General features: G+C 38.6%; 1 protein-coding gene across 1 annotated transcript in view; it reads right to left on the minus strand.

The window, feature by feature from the left end:
- Window positions 1-3,314: 3,314 nt before the first annotated feature.
- ELP2 (elongator acetyltransferase complex subunit 2) overlaps window positions 3,315-18,249 on the minus strand; it is a 40,644-nt gene continuing 25,709 nt past the window's right edge. The window contains exons 17-22 of the mRNA XM_057700684.1: window positions 17,831-17,903; window positions 11,305-11,497; window positions 9,831-9,952; window positions 8,090-8,223; window positions 7,231-7,344; window positions 3,315-3,846 (exon numbers count right to left, since the gene is read on the minus strand). Of these exons, the coding sequence (XP_057556667.1) occupies window positions 3,690-3,846; window positions 7,231-7,344; window positions 8,090-8,223; window positions 9,831-9,952; window positions 11,305-11,497; window positions 17,831-17,903 (793 nt within the window). The 3' untranslated portion in view covers window positions 3,315-3,689. The remainder of the gene's footprint in view (window positions 3,847-7,230; window positions 7,345-8,089; window positions 8,224-9,830; window positions 9,953-11,304; window positions 11,498-17,830; window positions 17,904-18,249) is intronic.

The raw sequence follows: 18,249 nt of genomic DNA on the forward strand, positions 1-18,249 counted from the left end.
AAACATTGCCCTGGTCAAACTGTACCTGGGCTTTGTCCTACCACTGGACTGTTTTAGTTACATGAGTTAATAATTACCTGTATCTTATTTATTTACTGGCTGCATTGGGTCTTCAGTGCTGCACACAGGCTTTCTCTAGTTGTGGTGAATGGGGGCTACTCTTCATTGTGGTGTGCGGGCTCCTCGATTATGGTGACTTCTCGTTGCGGAGAAAGGGCTCTAGGCGTGCGGGCTTCAGCAGCTGTGGCACACGGGCTCAATAGTCGTGGCACACGGGCTTAGTTGCTCCATGGCATGTGGTATCTTCCTGGGGCAGGGCTTGAACCTGTGTCCCCTGCATTGGCAGGCAGATTCTTAACCACTGCGCCACCTAGGAAGTCCCCCTGTATCTTTTTGAGACAAACTTTTTTTTACCACAGAAAGCATCTAATGGATACCACGTGAGACATACATTAATAAAAGATAGGAGTAACAAATGCCATAAAAGAAAATGAGAATAAAATACTGTGAATTCAGAGAAAGAATACTTGAAATGAGAGGATTAATAAAGGCTCTATGGAGGTGACATGAGCTGAGCTTTATTTAATTGTAACAGCTACCAATTATTGGTGTTTTACTACATCGAGGCCTCCGGCAAGCATTTTTCATGCATTGGCTTATTTAATCCTCAAAACAACCCTATGAGGTGGTTACTTGTGGTTACTTTTTATGAAGTGAGACTAACATTTGTTCTTTCTTCTAGCATCAAGCACTTCAATTCTCAGCTAAACACAAGACCACCTGCAATAAAGATTTCATTTCCCAGCCTCTCTTGAGGTACGGCTACAAGTCAAAATTTAGGCCACAGAGATTAGGCAGAACTGGATGGACTTCCAAGTCTTCTGAAAGTTAGGGCAAGCCTCTTACGCCTTCCTCCTTTCTGCTGGCTGGGATGCAAAGGCAGGAGGCCAAGGAACCACGGTGCATAGTGAGGAAGCCATGCACTGAGGACAGTAGCGAAGAGCCTGGGTGCCCTGATCACGTTGAAGTCTCCCTGCCTAACCTGGTCTGCCTACCTTGATTCCTTTTGAGAGAGAAAACTTCTATCTTGCTATAAGCCAGAAAGAACATTTTGCATCTTCTTTCACACGGAGTTGAACTGAGATCAGACTGATGCATTATCTCCATTTACAGAGAAGAGGGGGAACGCTTACCCAGGTATACCTAGTATAAGCCAGGTTTCAAACACGCTTCTGATTCCTTACATCGGGGTTCCAACCCTCACCCAGATTGCCTTGAGACGTTCATAGGATTTGTTCAGAAGTGGGTAGAAGGCCTTGCATTTTTCTTCCAGACAACCCAGGATTTTCTACAGTGGCGAGGATTTCTAATTTAAGACAGAGAGAGAGAGAATGGCTCTGCCTTTTTATCTTATTCCTGAATTGGCAGTCTCCCTCAAATTCCCACAGTCTCTCTCTGGAATCAATAACCAGGGCTGCTCCCCCTGAGGCTATTGGGAAGACAGTGATTTGGCTCCTTGTTGTCCAAGGTAAATGTGCTGGGAACAGAACCCAATCACCTCTCCTTCATCTAGGAAAGTCATATAGGTCCGAAGATAGCAACTGCTTAAGCTGGCACTTGGCATCAATTTGAACTTTGATGCTTTGAATCAGGCAGAAAAATGAAATTATCAGGGAAAACAAGGAAGGGCAGGTTGGGGATTCTGAAATACTCATCAGCAACTCCAGAGCAAAGCTGCAGGACGGCCTTTTTGCTTTAGATGTTATGAACTACTACAGTATCGTTCAAAGCGTTCTCCTTTAGCAGATTAAGACTATCATGGTAAAATTACAATGTATGTTTATGAGTTCAATATACTGCTCAAGTGTACAGCAAGTCCTGGAAACACTTACTGAACTGAATTACACAGATTACTGAGGACGCTTCAGCACAACTTGGGAAAACTATCAATTTACAACTGGAAAAACAACTAACCATGAACTTGGTCTCTCCAAGACTAGGCCTGCTTTCAGGAAACCTTGGGGGTTGAGTTCTGTGCTGGAGAAAGCTCTAAAAGGACCGTTAGTCCACTGAATCTGCTCTGGAATCCCCCATGTGGGGGACCTGAATAAACTGCTGTGTGCCAATGGGAAGGGTCAGATCCTTCAGTGGATAAGCAAAGAAATCCTACTTCAGGGCACCCTGGTTTCTGAGGTTAAGAAGCTCAGGTACTCACTGCCTTGGTGCACACATGCGCACACGCGTGCATGTGTATGTGCGTGTACACACAGACACACCCCCACCCAAGGGTGTAAGACAATTTATACAGATTCAGTAGTCGAGAACTGCACTGTCCAAATATGGATATAGCCACTAGCCAGGTGGCTGGTGAGCACTTGAAATGTGGCTAATCCGAACGGAGATGGGCCCTAAGTGTACAATGCAATGTGTAGTGTACAAAGATTTCATAGATAAGAAAGGGTAAAATATCGCCATAATTTTTTACATTGACTATATTACAATGATCCTATTTGGGATATACTGGGTTAAAACAAATGTGTCACTAAAATAAATTAATGACATCTCTTTTTACTTTATGTGGCTACTAGAAAAACTTAAAGTACATTATGTAGCTCACATTAATTTCTATTGGACTAGAAATACTGGAGAGTTCTAGTCTAAAAAACTTCACTTAGACTAAGTATCACTGCAGTTCTTTGGAAGTAAAATGTCATGACAGATAACAGCATAAACTCCCACCAAGAAAACCCTCACCTCCCTCCTTCCAGCACAGTGATTATGCACACCTGGCAATGTGCCAGGTGGCTCATGTTCCCACAGGGTCAGGAGAGGCCTGGCTCTCATACCAGTCTTCCCAGGCTCTCCCACACCCTCTTAACCTCTCTCCACCCAACTCCCAAGTGCTCAGCTCTTGTGGCCCGCCTCCCAAACCTCAGCGGGCACACCCAACACTGTCTTCCTGGTGTGTTCTGCCCTCTGCTCCCACCGCTCACTCTCCCTGGGGAACATCCTTCATGCTCATGACTTCATCCTTCCTCTCGTGACTCACCCATGCAACTGCAGAGAAATTCACGTGATTCAGGACTCTACTTTCCAGACCCGGCGTCTCTCAGTTACTTTAAGTACTTTAAGTCAAACCCTGAAGGAAGAATCTATGTGTTTTTAAAGAATAAGAGAAGGGGCGGACTGCAGTTCAAACTCACAACCTGCCAAATTCCTAGAATGGTTGGTGTGTCCTGGGAGGAAGGGGTCAAGCCCACACTTTGTGTGGTCTGCTTATTTAGAAAAACTGTTAAAATAAAAATTGAGTAATCTGGGTTTTATCTCTTTTTATTTTCTAGACTCTCCCTCAGAGAAGGGTAGTAAACAATGAAATGTCCCAAACATTGGAAAAGAGAAGGCCCCAGACGACACAAAATTAGGCAAATTTGGTCATGAAGAAAGAAAGAACAGAGGCTCTCAATCTGGGACACAGTGTGGGCGAGGTTCTGAGACTGCACGCATACATCAACATTTCGAGGAAAGAGTCTAGCTTTCATCATATTTCAAAGTGTCTGAGACTCAATCAAGGACTACTGCCATAGGGCTTAAACGTGAAACTCGATGAATTTATGACGTAAAGAAAGGTTATCTATTTACATGACAAATATTTTTAAGTCATAAGTATATGCTTGCAGTCATCAAGTCCATTACAGCGCACATCTGTTAACTCTGTGTATCTTCACAGTGTGATCTTCACCACAGCTTGCAAAGTGTAACCATTCAGTGCCTTCTGCTTCATTCTGTTCAGTTTTTCCATTACAATTCTTCCAGCATAATTTTTTGATAGCAAGTGTATGACTTTGGCTAAAACAAAGATAGAGAAAGAATGAAATGAATGTATGCTATGCCTATGAAATATTTTACTGGGTGCTCACCTGCACAGTAATTCGATTCGTACGCTCTTCCTATTAATGTTAACATAAATGGAAGTCAAAATCTGAACACCAAAATGTACAGGTTTTAAAGTACCATCACTAACATTTTAGCAATTTTATGTTAGCCTTGAAAACATCTTACTTACCGACCAAAGACACCACCAAAAAGAGCAAGAAACAGACAATGCATTTCTGTCAAATTTTGTTTTAATGATTAGTGGAATTCATGAAATGACTATTAAAATCAGTCTTTGACATAACATTACTAAATGTGGTTCTTTTCTAGAGAATTCCAACTTAGCAACATATTCTACATTATTTGATTCTCCTTCTGACATCCCTGTGACTTGAATGGACTCTTCCACATTTACTCCTGGGCAAGGAAAGATAGTGAAAGATCTAATAAACTGCCCAGTGAAAAAACCTTGGTCTCCAATGTGACCTGTAACTGCATAACCCTGGGCAAGATGTTCATATCAAAGCACTCCCCCCTCGTCCCCATGGCTGACCTAGGATGCTACCAGGCATGGATTATTAATTAATCTCTATGGGGGCTTCCCTGGTGGCGCAGTGGTTAAGAATCTGCCTGCAAATGCAGGGGACACGGGTTTGATCCCTGGGCCGGGAAGATCCCACGTGCCACGGAGCAGCTAAGCCCGTGCGCCACAACTACTGAGCTTGCACTCTAGAGCCTGTGAGCAACTACTGAAGCCTAGAGCCTGTGCTCTGCAACAAGAGGAGCCACCGCAATGAGAAGCCCGCACACTGCAACGAAGAGTAGCCCCCACTCTCCGCAACTAAAGAAAGCATGCATGCAGCAATGAAGACCCAACGCAGCCAATAAATAAACAAATTTATTAAAAAAAAAAAAACAAGCACCCCCCCCCCCCAGTCCCTATGGCTGATCTAGGATGCTACCAAACATAGATTATTAATAAATATCTATGAAATATAATATCTTCTGTAAATTTAACGTGCAAATTAGTCCTCCAAACCAAAAAGGAATAAGGTGAAAAACTTAAGTAAGTTTTAAAGCAGTAAACACTGAAAATAATACCAGAGCACACAAATTATACCTGCAGATGCCGACAGTCCCTGTTAGCAACACACTCTCAGGATCATAGCCTCAAAGTGATGAAACACATTTTTAAAAAACCAGAACACCAGAACCTAAGCCACCAAATGACTGTGAGCCCTTGCAAGTGGCCACTCTGGGAGGATCCACACCTTTCAACAATGCTGCTGTGCCTCAGTGTTTCCTGATATTCTCCTAAAGGAAATGCTTCCACACAGACTATGACCTGCGTATTCTCAATAAAAGCTCATCTTCCTTTAAGGATGAATTTTATTACTGAAAGAAGTCAAGAGTCATCTGGAGATGAGCTTATAAAAAAGATGAATGCCAAGCTAAAAAAAAAAATGATCAGAATGAGGAAAACTCTATATAATAGGTATCATAATTGGTTTTCTTGCATCACTGGTAAGCTAGTTTTGAATACAGTTCCTAAAGAGAAGTTTCAAAAATATTTAAGTAACATCAACATCACTGGGATCTCCTTTAAAGTTCTCATTTCATTAAAAGAATGACTTGAAGTAGTGACATCACTGAAACAAGTATATACATAGACTAGTATATATATAGTACTTTGCTTCTCAGAGAAGTTACTTTGAGGGACAGTACTTATTTGGCTATATAAGCTTTGAGATGGTATGTTTCTTTTCTTTTCTTTTTTTTCTTTTTTTTTTTTTTTTCCTTTTTGGCAATGTTCTTTAAATCCAGTGTGTTAACAGATCACATTTAGAAGACAGGGAGTTTGGGGAGCCAACCCTGAAGGCAGCGTTTGCTTATGTTACCTTTGTATTTCATTACTAGCAAAACCTTTCATTTGAAAAGTACTTGTAATTTGATTAAGTGGCACATTAGCAATCCAAATAATATAAGGTAGGTCAGGAATTAGTTCCTGCAAATCCAAAATCACCATAATGACTAAAAAAAAAATTTAAATGAAAAACTCAAATTCTGTACATGTCCCCTGCCCATGCTTCCTAAGGGACTTCCTGCCAGTGACCCACATTCAGGCCATGGTGGTCTGGGTACTAGGCAGAGGCACAGCAGGCATCGTGGGCAGGGCAAAGTGGAAGGAAGGAAAAGGAGGAAGGGGAGGTCAGGAAGAAAAATTTCAAATGCCTGAAATATGGAATTTCATTGGATACCTCTCTCTTCTATAAGGCAACAGCATGAGCTGTTTCAACAGCTAAATCCAGCATCAGAGAGCTGAGAGAGAACCCAATAAAGCAGATCTCATTTTAAATACATTTAAATAAACACAATTATCATGAACATTAACATGCTTTGCCGATAAGGAGGCCAAATCCCCTGGGACATGCATCTGGTACAATACATGTTTCTCATCATCAAGCCGATGACCTTCCTCATGATGCTGTCATTTGGAATTGTATTTGAAATTATATTTTGGATAGTTTAAATATATGAAGGTTGAAGAATCCTAAAAAAAAACCTAACACAGAATGACATTAATGACTTTTTAAAAGTTTAGTCTTTTTTTTTTTTAATTTAATTTATTTCTTTATTATTTTTTGGGGGGTACACCAAGTTCAATCAGCTGTTTTTATACACATATCCCCGTATTCCCTCCCTTCCTTGACTCCCCCTGCCTCGAGTCCCCAGTTTAGTCATTTTTAATGACTAAAATGGGTAAAGAAGTAGCTTTAAAAGTGTTGCCTGCTGTCTAAGCAGGTGGATGAGGAGGAGGCTGTACACAGCAGGTGCTCTGAGCCAGCTCAGGTGGCAAAGGCCTGTGCCCAGGACACAGGGCTTGGGAGCGCTTACTCTGCCTGAAGGCCAGTCATGGGGCTTTGAGGGGCACTTGACGTTTTGATCCATTTCGGGATCTGAGCTGAAGTATTCAAACACAAGATTCGGCTACCAGACAAAATCTATGATATTTCCAAACAATCACCAACATTTTGAATTAAATTTTACTAAGATTCTATTGCAGTCAAATTCTGAAATTCATCATTATGAAAATCATCTTCATCTCCAATGCACTGTCTGTAAAGACACTATTATGCCAACAAGCAATTTGGTCAAATAAACTTTTAAAAAGCAAGTGCAATATAGTAACAAAGGTCAATTTCAAGAGACTGTCACCAAAACCCAGAGGTACCAGTTAGCAGGAAGCACCACGAACAGATCTGTGTTCCTCTCCATGCAAATGTGGCAAAAGATTTGCTGCTAAAGACTCCATGATTTCTATCTAATCTGACGGAAGCAAAAATATGAAGGAAATACCTTTGACTTGTTTTTACACAGTGGATCCAGTCATTTATTTCTGGAACTTGTTCAGTCTTTTTCCAAGAATATAAACAAATCTTTCCACACTCTAATCCTACTGCAACAACGTATCTGTTTTTAAGGGAAGGGAAAGAGGGTGATTAATTCAGCATGAATTTCTATTATCTCCACCACAAATCTCAAGTAGTTCTGTAGTGTTCCTGACTGTCCCTGGCTTACAAAGGGCTCTGTTGAAAATTCAGGCCCAGGATCTAGCGCGCTGCTCTACTGTGCACTCACGGAGCCTCCCCTCCATGGAGGGTGCTCACAGCTTTATCTCTGTCCTCTGCTGGCAAGGCCCACAAGCCAGTGTTTCCCTGGCTGGCAGCAGGGCCCCTTGCTCTACCAAAGACACTTGTCACAGAGAATGCACCACAGTCCTAAATTTGGTGAAATAAGAACCTTTGAGCCATACTCTCAATCTCTATTTCACCACGCTAAATATCACCAAGTTCTATCAATTTAGAAATTCTTACGAGGGGAGTTCCCTGGCGGTCCAGTGGTTGGGGCTCCAAGCTTCCACTGAGGGGGAGCCGGGTTCGATCCCTAGTCAGGGAACTAGGATCCCACGAGCCACGTGACGTGGGCAAATAAATAAATAAATAAATAGGGGTTGATCACCAAGAGAAGATAAAATAAAATTAAATGGTATTAAAAAAAAAGAAGAAATTCTTATGAGAAACATAAGCATTATAAAAAAATGGTTAACTTGGAAGCTAAGAGAACCCACAGATGAAAGTATAAGAGGGCTACACGCTGAGAAACTAAGTGGTCTTCTTAAAGAAAACATAAGATGAAGTGCCACCCAGAGACTGACCGTTGGGAAAGATTAAGCACTGGGCAGACGCTGACCGCGGTCACAGCTCCACCCACGTCCAGAACCGAGGAGCAGGGGCCGATGCTGTGCTCAGTGGAGTCCTCGCTGGAGTCGCAATCGCCCCACACAACCACCTGACACAGACAGATGAAACTCTGTAAAACTTCCTCCTTGCAAGTTTTCTAGCAATGCATTAGAGAGTTTCAATGGCATAGAGGAGCTGACATTTTAAAAAATGCATCATTTTCATTTGTGTTCCAGGACTTCTGAGCATTGCACGCATCACAGAGAAGCCACCATATAGCAGATACATGTCTCTGAGACCTCAACTACCCAAGTGTGCTGGTCCAAAGATGACGGTTCCCACACAGAGACCAGGGCTGTTTAGCCTGCTCTTTACCCTCAGGAAACCACTTCTGATCCAGTGAGATGCTGCCACCATGTCCTCCTCAAGGTGTTCGTGCACCTCCCAAAGAAATTACCACAAAATGTATGGAACCAACCGAGTCCCTGGCTCTTCCTCTACGCCACCCCCTGCTCAGGCAATCAGCTCAGCTCTCAGGAGGCCCTAACCTTGATGAGACACTGCATAAGAAATGAGGCTTTCAACTTGGTGTACCCCCCAAAAAATAATAAATAAATAAATAAATAAATAAATAAATAAAAGAAATGAGGCTTTCCTAGAAGCTCATGCCTCAAAGGGGTGTGACCAATCACAAAGAAATGGAGACGGCAGTGAAACAGACAACAGTTGCAAAATGCAGGACCAAAGCAAGATTCCAAGCAGAAGGCTCTGCCCAAGCAAGCAGAAGTGCACTTCTGGGCCTGTATGGTGGATTATGCTTTGTCCATTTCAGCCTTGACCTAACTGTGACAGCCACAGCTGGACCATCTGCCACTGGGCCTGACTGTGGAAGGCAGAAGCAGTCCTGCTGTCTGAGCGGTTTGCAGAGAGTAGGAAGAGAAATGCTGGGGAAAAAATGAATAGGCAAATGACAGAGGTGAAGGTCTAAGAGAGCACTTCAGAGGCTGGCATTTCAGTGTTTCATTGAGTGACAACACACTGTGTTAGTCCTCTGCTTCGGTAAGTTGTACCGTGACTGCGACTGGAGAGGGCAGGAGAGGAGAGGAAATGTCAAGTGCCTCAGCACCTCTGGTCTACAGGAACTGCAGAAAAAGGAAAGGACCTTTGTAAAGGGCACGAAAACAGAGGAAAGACCAGAGGCCAGGTGAACGATTCCCAGAGAACAAGAGCGAGGGTTATGGTCAAGAACCTACCACTAGCTAACCTGTTCTGATTTTTTCAAAGCTCGAGGCACATACAGCCACACACCCTGCCTCCTCCACTGAATGAAAAGGTAATAATCATTCATTAGAGAAAGAATTTTAAATTCACAAAAGTACGAAAAAGAAAAGTCTTTCCCCTATGCCCCTCCATCCACTCCTGCTCTCCTACTTTCTTAGTTTGGACTCATTTCATTTCCTACTTTTCTCCCCCTGGGCCTTCTGACAGTCATGTGTCTGAAGGGTCTTCTTTTCTTATTTGATATTTCAGAGACATGTATTTATAGAATTTAACAAATAAGAAAAGCCTTTTTATGTATGCATATGAAAAACACAGAAGGGAATTCAAAAACTGATTTTTAAAAGCTATATCAGAAAATTAGGATTATGTGTTTTTTATCCAAACACACCTGTAATATTATTATTTTACATTTAAAAAAATATTAAGAAAACTTACCTTCTTGTCCCGACTTCCAGTGAAGAAATACTTGCCATCAGGACTCCAATCACAAGACCAAATAATTCTACTATGCACAGCAGTGACTTTGTTAGTGAAGGCAAAGAGACTGAAAACTGGATCTGAAAGAGACACATATGCACTACTCACAAAGTGGAGAAAGCGGTTTTCTAGGTTTTCTACCCGTTTGAAAGCTATGTTTAAATGCCATATACAACCTGTAATTTAATAATCAATTTATATACACAGACTTTTGCAACCGACCAAGGCCAGGCAGCTGATCCCTCACCAGAAGGCTATGGGCATACAGTTATTTTTCTAGTAGGAAGTGCTTTTATATTGACTAGTCACTTTCTAGTGACTGATGTCATACATCTTCTGGACACTTAACTAAAAATTCAATTTATGCCTATGCAAGAAACCTGAAGAAATTTAAACTTGCTCAGGAAGTAGCCAGATTTGTGTATTAAGCTATGTAGAAAAGAACAACGCACCCTTAAATAATGTTAAAAAATGAAAAAAACTTAAAAAAATCTTTTCCCTTGTAGTATTTTAAGTGTAGGGCAACTAACTTCTAGCTCTAATAGGGACTAAACCTAAAAGACATAACTGTGCATGGAGGGAAGGCTAATGTACCTATTAATCCACAATCTGTAAAGATATAACAGATTAATGGATTTGTTACTTGTATCACTTTAACTTTTTAAAAAGTAAAGGCTGAATGTCAGGAAACCACTAGTTGCAAATGAAATCAGTCTGTTCTAACATACAGTGCCCAGTATGTGTCACAGTCCCTGGTATTCTCTAAAACATAACCCAAAGGACTAAAAATATAAGATCAAACTGTACGTAGGTTTTGTCAATGGAAAAATTAAAAAACACAAAAGTACTTTAAACACTCTCTAGATTTTACCCACTCGATGCAACTGGAAGAATAAGAATAGGCCACTGCTGCAATCACATGAAGCTTTTTTTTCCTTTTTTTTTTTTCCACTTTATGCCAGATCCAAAGTAGAATGCAGGTAGGTATGTTGACCTCTTGCCCAGGGGTCCTGTTATTCACAAATGGATGCCTAAAACGCCCCTTGCAGATATCAGTGTGACAGAGGTGGGTAGGTGAAGGGTAAAGACAATGGTCCTTCAAAGTTTCATAATTTAACTGTATATTCATTATTCCTGTCCCATAAAATCCTCAGTATATATCAGCCATTTGGTTTTATGGTGACATTCTGTAACCATCTGCAAAATCTAAATTCTCTACACGTAGATTTTCATGTTTCTTTAACTGAGATGTCTGAATATGTATCATCCTTACAAGGAAAGTCAGGTCTTCCTCAGTTATCACAAAACTTTGAAAGACTCACAACAAGCAGACTCTGCCCTTCACCCTGTTATCATTTCTATTTCTCTTTACTCAATAGCTGCTCAAAGTGGGTAAATGGACATTAATCTTCTCAACCAGGAGCTATTTTACCTAACTCAGGTGGGATTGTGTCCTGCCTCTTCCACAGTGACCAGGTCCGATCTCTGGAAACAGCTAGTAAGAACTTGTCATCAGGTGAGAAGGCCATCTGCGTGACAGTCAAACTGTGGAAAATTAAATTCTGCACCTGTTTCCAAGATGCAGTGTTCCAAAGAATGATAGCTGCATGCTCTTTCTTAGCCGCCTGTAGGACAGAGATGAAACGATAAAGCAATGTAAGTGAAAAGAAAACATTTTTCAAAATAATATATTTTGTTTCTAGGGTACTTTTTATGCATCTGTGTTAAAAAAAAAATGCACGCACACACACAAATTCTGGGCAAATACTATAAACATTATAACCAAGCATAATCTCTGAGAAGAGACACACTAGGATTAGAAATAATGAATAATTAGAGATTGTCACCATAATCAGAATTTTTTTAATTGAGTTATAATTAGCATACACTATTATATTAGTTTCAGGTGTACAACATAGTGGTTCAATATTTTTATACAATAAGTCCAGTTACTATGCATCATCACACAAAGTTGTTACCATATTACTGACCATATTCCCTATGTGTACCTTATATCCCTGTGACTTATTTTATAACTGAAAGTTTATACCTCTTAAACCCCTACTTCAGTCACCCCTCCACTCCCAAAAACACCTTGTCTATTCCTTGTATCTATGAATCTGTTTCTGGTTTGTTTTGTTTGTTCATTTATGTTGTTTTTTAGATTCCACATATAAATGAAATCATTTGGTATTTGTCTTTCTCTGTCGCACTTATTTACTTATTTCACTTAGCATAATACCCTCCAGGTCCATTCATGTTGCCACAAATGGCAAGATTTCATTCTTTTTTTTTTTTTTTTTACAGCTGAGTAATATTCCATTATATGCACACATGTGCACACACACACACACACACACACACACACACACACACATACCACCCCTTCCTTATCCAATCCTCTATCAACAGGCACTTAGGTTGCTTCCATATCTTGGCTATTATAAATAAAGCTACAATGAACAGAGGGGTACATATATCTTTATAAATTAACATTTTCACTTTCTTTGGAGAAATACCCAAAACCAGAACTGTTGGATCATATGGTGTAGTTCTACTTTTAATTTTCTGAGGAACTTCCATACTACTTTAATATTTTACATTTAATATTTACAAATAATACATCTGTGTATTAATTGTGTAATTAGTAGCTTGGAAACTTTCACTTTTGATCAATACGGAGTAACAGGGACCAGATTTACTCTCTTGTGTGAAAAAAACCTAAAAGATCAGACAAAATACATGAAATAATGGCACTTCAGAATATTAAATATCTGGCAACAAAGAACACTGATCCCTAAAATACAAAACGAATCATGGAGTAGGAAAAAATACAAAACAAAACAAAAAAACCATCACTGAATTCTACAACAAAGTCAAGCAGCCAAATACAGGTTTAACTATGGTCTGCAAAAGGATGAGAAGAAAAAATACTTAAAAAGACAACGGCCAAAAATATTTCCAAATTTGATGAAAACAATAAATCTATAGACCTAAGAAGTTCAATAAAACCCGAGCACAAGAAACACGAAGAAAACTATGCCAACAGTAACAGAATTGTTTAAAACCAGTGATAAATACAAAATTGCAGTTGGAGGAAAAAACCTATTACTAAGTAACAAAGAAAAATTACAGTGGGCTTCTCATCCAAAACAACCCAAGTCAGAGGAAAACTGAGCAACATTTTTTAAGTACCAAAGGGAAAACAACAATTCTTTACACATCATTAATACCGTTAAAAAATGAAGGAGAAATAGATCATTTTCAGACAGGCAAAATCTGAAAAAATGCCTGACCAGCAGAACTGCATTATGAGGACTGCTAAAGAATATCCTGTAGGAAGAAGGAAAATAATACCTGATGGAAAATTTTTTTTATTATTTAAATCTCCTTAGGGATAACTGACTGTTAAAGCAAAAATAATACCATGGGATTTCTGTGAAGAAGTGAAATGTACAAAAACAGTACCACAAAGTAGAAGGAAATGAAAGTATACTTATGTTCTCATGTACAAATAGTGCAATATTACTTCATGGTAAATTGTGGTATATTAAAGATATATACTATAAAATGTGAAACAACCAAGAAAATAACACAACAGAGTTATATCTACTATATAAAAATAGAACAAAGAAACAAAAGAAATAAAATGGAATCACAAAAACAAATCACTTAATCCAAAATAAGTAAAATGGATCAAAGAACAGATGGAGCAAATAGAAAACAAATAGCAAGATGACATAAGTAAATCTATCATATCAATTATTACATCAAATGCAAGTGGTCTAATAAACACCCATATTAAAATGAAAGATTATCAGGATGAGAAAAACAGCAAGATCCAACTACATGCTGCTCCAAGAAACCCACCTGAAATAAAAAGAAACAAATAGCTTAAAGTGATAGGAAAAGATACATAATTCAAGCACTATTCAAAAGAAAGCTGGAGTGGCTATATTAACATCAGAGAACCTAGATTTCAGAGCAGAAAATATTACCAGAAATAAAGAGGTTCATTTCATAGTAATAAACTAGTCAGCTAATCAAGAGAAAATAACAATCATAAATGTTTAGAATCTAACAACAGAGCTTCAAAAATACAGCAAGTACAAACTGAAGGAACTACAAGAATTAAAAGACAAGTCCACAGTTAGAGTCAGAGATTTCAAAATGCCATTCACAATAGAACCAAAAGAATAAAGAAGACAATAAATACTATTAACCAATGTAGCTCATATTTTCAGAACACTCCACCCAAAAGAAACAGAATCCACATTCTTTTCAAGAGAACATGGAAATTTGCCAAGACTAAATTTCAAAAGATTGAAGCCATATTGTTTTCTGAACAAAATTAAATTAAATTAGAAATCAGTAACAGAAAGATATCTGAAAAACACAGTATGTAGAAACTAACATTTTTCGTAATAAATTAGAAAGTATTTTTAATTGAATGAAAATGAAAACACAACATATCAAAATTTGCAGAATGCCTCAAAAGCAATACTTAGAGGAAAACTTAGAGAACTTAACCCCTATACTAAAAAGAAAGATCTAAAATCAGTGACCTCAGCTTTAACCTTATTGGAGACAGAAAAAGAAATGAAATTAAGTAGAAGAAAATAAAACAGCAAAAATCAATGAAATAGAAACAAGAAAATAAAAGAAAATGAATAAAGCCAACAGCTTGTTCTCTGAAAATATTAATAAAATCATTAACTTCCTGATCAATTCCCAGAAATCTCCTCCAACCAAAAAACGCAAAAAACAACAAAAAAAGGATGTGAGAGAGAAGACACAAATTGCCAATAGCAGGAATAAGAAAGGTAACATCACTAGGGATTCTTCAGGTAGTAAAAGGATCAAAAGCGAATATTATGAATAGCTTTATGCCAATAAATATGACAAATCAGATAAAAGGGGCAAGTTTCCTGAAAGACACAAAGCATCAAAGTACACACAAGAAAAATTAGATAACCTGAATGAAATAGCTATCTATTTTTTAAACTACTGGTAGTTAAAAACCTTCCCACAAAGATAACTCCAAGGTCAGTCTGCTTCACTGGGAAATTCTACCAAATATTTAAAAAAGAAAATAACTATTCTTCACAAACTCTTCCAGAAAATTGCAGAGGGAGAAATATTTCTACAAGGCTAGTATTACTCTGATACCAAAACCAGATGAAGCCATTACAAGGAAAGAAAACTACACAGCAGCCTCTCTCACATACTATACATAAAACTTTAAAACAAAATTTTAGCAAATTGAACCCAACAATATATAAAAATATAGGAAATCATCAACAAAATGAAAAAGCAACCTACTGAATGAGAGAAAATGTTTGCAAATCAGCTGATAAGGGGTTAATATTCAAACTATGTAAAGAACACATACAACTGAATAGAAAAAAAAATTTTTTAAATAGGCAAAGGATCTGAAATACACATTTTTCCAAAGACACACATGTGGCCAACAGAAACATGAAAAGATGCTCAACATCACTAATTGTCAGGGTAATGCAAATCAAACCCACAATGAGATATCACCTAAAGCACAAACCCAATACAGAAAAATATTGATAAATTAGACTTCACCAAAACATACAACTTCTGCTCTTTGAAAAACATTGCTAGGAAAATGAAAGGAAAAGTCACTGGGGAAAATTATCTACATAGCATATATCTGATAAAGTACCATTCAATGTATATAAAGAACTTTTCAAAATTCAGTAATAAGAAAACAATACAATAAATAACTGGTCAAAAGATTTGAACAGATACTTCACCAAAGAAGATATACAGATAGATAATTAGCATATGAAAAGATAGTTAACATCATTAATCATTAGGGAAATGCAAATTATAGGCACAATGAGATATTACAAACCTATTGGAATGGCTAAAGTTAAAAAGATTGACAATACTATGTACTGGTGAGGACACGGAGCAACTGGAACTCTCATACTTTGCTAGTGGGATTGTAAAATGGTACAACCACTTTGGAAAACAGTTTGTCAACTTCTTAAAAACTTAAATATACATCTAACACACACCCAGCAATTCCACTCATATGTATTTACTCAAGAGAAATGAAAGCATATATTCATGCAAAGATGTGTACACAAATGTTCATAACTGCTTTATTAGTAAAAGCCAAAAACTGGAAATCACCCAAATGTCCATTAATAAGTGAATGGATCAACAAATTGTAATATATCTGTAAAGGGGAAGACTACTCAAAAATAAAAAAGAAAGAGCAACTGATACATGCAATAACATAGATGAATCTCAAATTATTGTGCTTAAATGAAAAAAGCCCAGACCAAAAAAAAAAGTGTATACTGTATGATTCTATTCATACAAAAATTTAGAAAACATAAACTACTCTATCATGATAAAAAGCAGATTAGTGGCTTACTAGGGATTAGGGGCAGAGGAAATTTTGAGGGCTGATGGTATGTTCATTATCTTGATTATAGTGATGATTTCACAGGTATAAACATGTCAAAATTTATAAAATTGTTCACTTTCAACATGCAGTTTATAGTATGCTAATGACACCTAAATAAAGCAGCTAAAAATGTTAGTTTAAAATGGAAATGAGGGCTTCCCTGGTAGCACAGTAGTTAAGAATTCACCTGTCAATGCACGAGACACGGGTTCGACCCCTGGGCCGGGAAGATCCCACATGCCATGGAGCAACTAAGCCCATGTGCCACAACTATTGAGCTTGTGCTCTAGAGCCCATGAGCCACAACTACTGAAGCCCACGTGCCTAGAGCCTGTGCTCCGCAACAAGAGAAGCCCGTGCACTGCAACAAAGAGTGGCCCCCCGCTCACTGCAACTAGAGAAAGCCCATGTGCAGCAACAAAGACCCAGCGCAGCCAATAAATAAATAAATTTATTTAAAAAAAAGAAAGAAAAAAGAAAAATGCACGTACGTGCTACAAGTGAGCCAATTTGAAAAGGAGAAAATAACCAATTAAACGACTGACAGTGCCCTAAAACACAAATTAGCTGCTCAGCAGAAACACAGTTATTCTTGCTACTGTGCCCTATTTCTTCCAAAGGCCCCTGTATGAACAGAAGGAAGCACCCACGGTACCGCCCTCACAAAGAGAGCAAACAAGAGGGGTGGGGCAGAAGGAGCATGACAATTATTTCTTAGGATGCCCCTCAATATAGGCCAGTAGCAAGAAGCCACAAGAGCAGGGACAAAAAAAAACCACACCAAAAAACCCCAAAAACAAAAAAAAACCCCAAAAGTGCCCATCCAGGTGGACAGCTCTCATTATCATGCTTAAAACAAGTAAGTAAATTAATTTTCTTGTTTAAAACAAGTAAATACATTTTAGGAAATTTAGAGGAACGTGTGGGTCTCAGACCCTCACACAATCCTCCACAGAATACAGATAAATAGTGAATAGTGAGTTCAGGATCATTCTCCCAGGCAGATGTCTGAGGTGCCCTATTCTGCAGTGCCACGTGCTGGTGACTCGCTGAGCTGGCCACCACCCTGCCTCACCATGGCATGGGCCAAGGGTATCTACTCACTTAGGTCAATACCCAGAGGGGCCTCAAGAGAAGGTCAGATGGAGTGCACATGGGGTTTCACTTTCTCATTCCCCTGTGTCTCCAGGACTCCCATTACTAAAAATTTATGTTATCACATTTTTTGGTCCCATTTTAAGATACCTGATTAAACAGTTTTTGAGTAGGGGCATAAATCGTCTCAAACCAAGTTTTAAGAACAAAAATGTGCAGCTGATACAGATTTAAAAGGCAACTGCAAGCTTTTGAAGGGACAGAATGGAAAAGAGACTAAGAAAGCAAGATTCAGAAAAACCAGGCACCTGTGGCCCTTTGTGTCCAATTGTGCCTACATCACTACTAAGCTTGCAGGAGGCTGATGACTCAAAGAAGCTGTGACCAAGCAGAATAAAAAAGTAAAATTCCCTACCTTACAAGCTGAAGCAAGCAGAGTCTTTGAATTGCTACAAGCAACACAAAATATTTCATAACCGTGTCCATATCTAAAATTTAAAAAGAGAAAATGGATGACCCCTGTATTCGTAAATGTACCTATTCTCATGCTGCAAAATTTTTAAATGTGAAAAGAATAACATCAACTTCTCTAGCTAACACAGTTCTTTTAAGAAACACTGTACTTTACTACGTCTTCTACCATTGCTACTACTCAATTAAATAGCTTGAATTTGCGGCTGTTTTATAAAATGTTAATTTTTAAAAAATAATTTTGTATTTTTAAATACCAGATAGATTCTCATAAGCAAAGTAAGCTGCTCATACTATGAGGGGCACATGGGGATGAGATCTGACTGTGGAAACTGGATTAAATATCCCATTTCTTCTTTTCTC

The sequence above is a fragment of the Hippopotamus amphibius genome, chromosome 11 (genome assembly GCF_030028045.1).
Source record: "Hippopotamus amphibius kiboko isolate mHipAmp2 chromosome 11, mHipAmp2.hap2, whole genome shotgun sequence".
In the NCBI taxonomy this organism is placed as follows: domain Eukaryota; kingdom Metazoa; phylum Chordata; class Mammalia; order Artiodactyla; family Hippopotamidae; genus Hippopotamus; species Hippopotamus amphibius.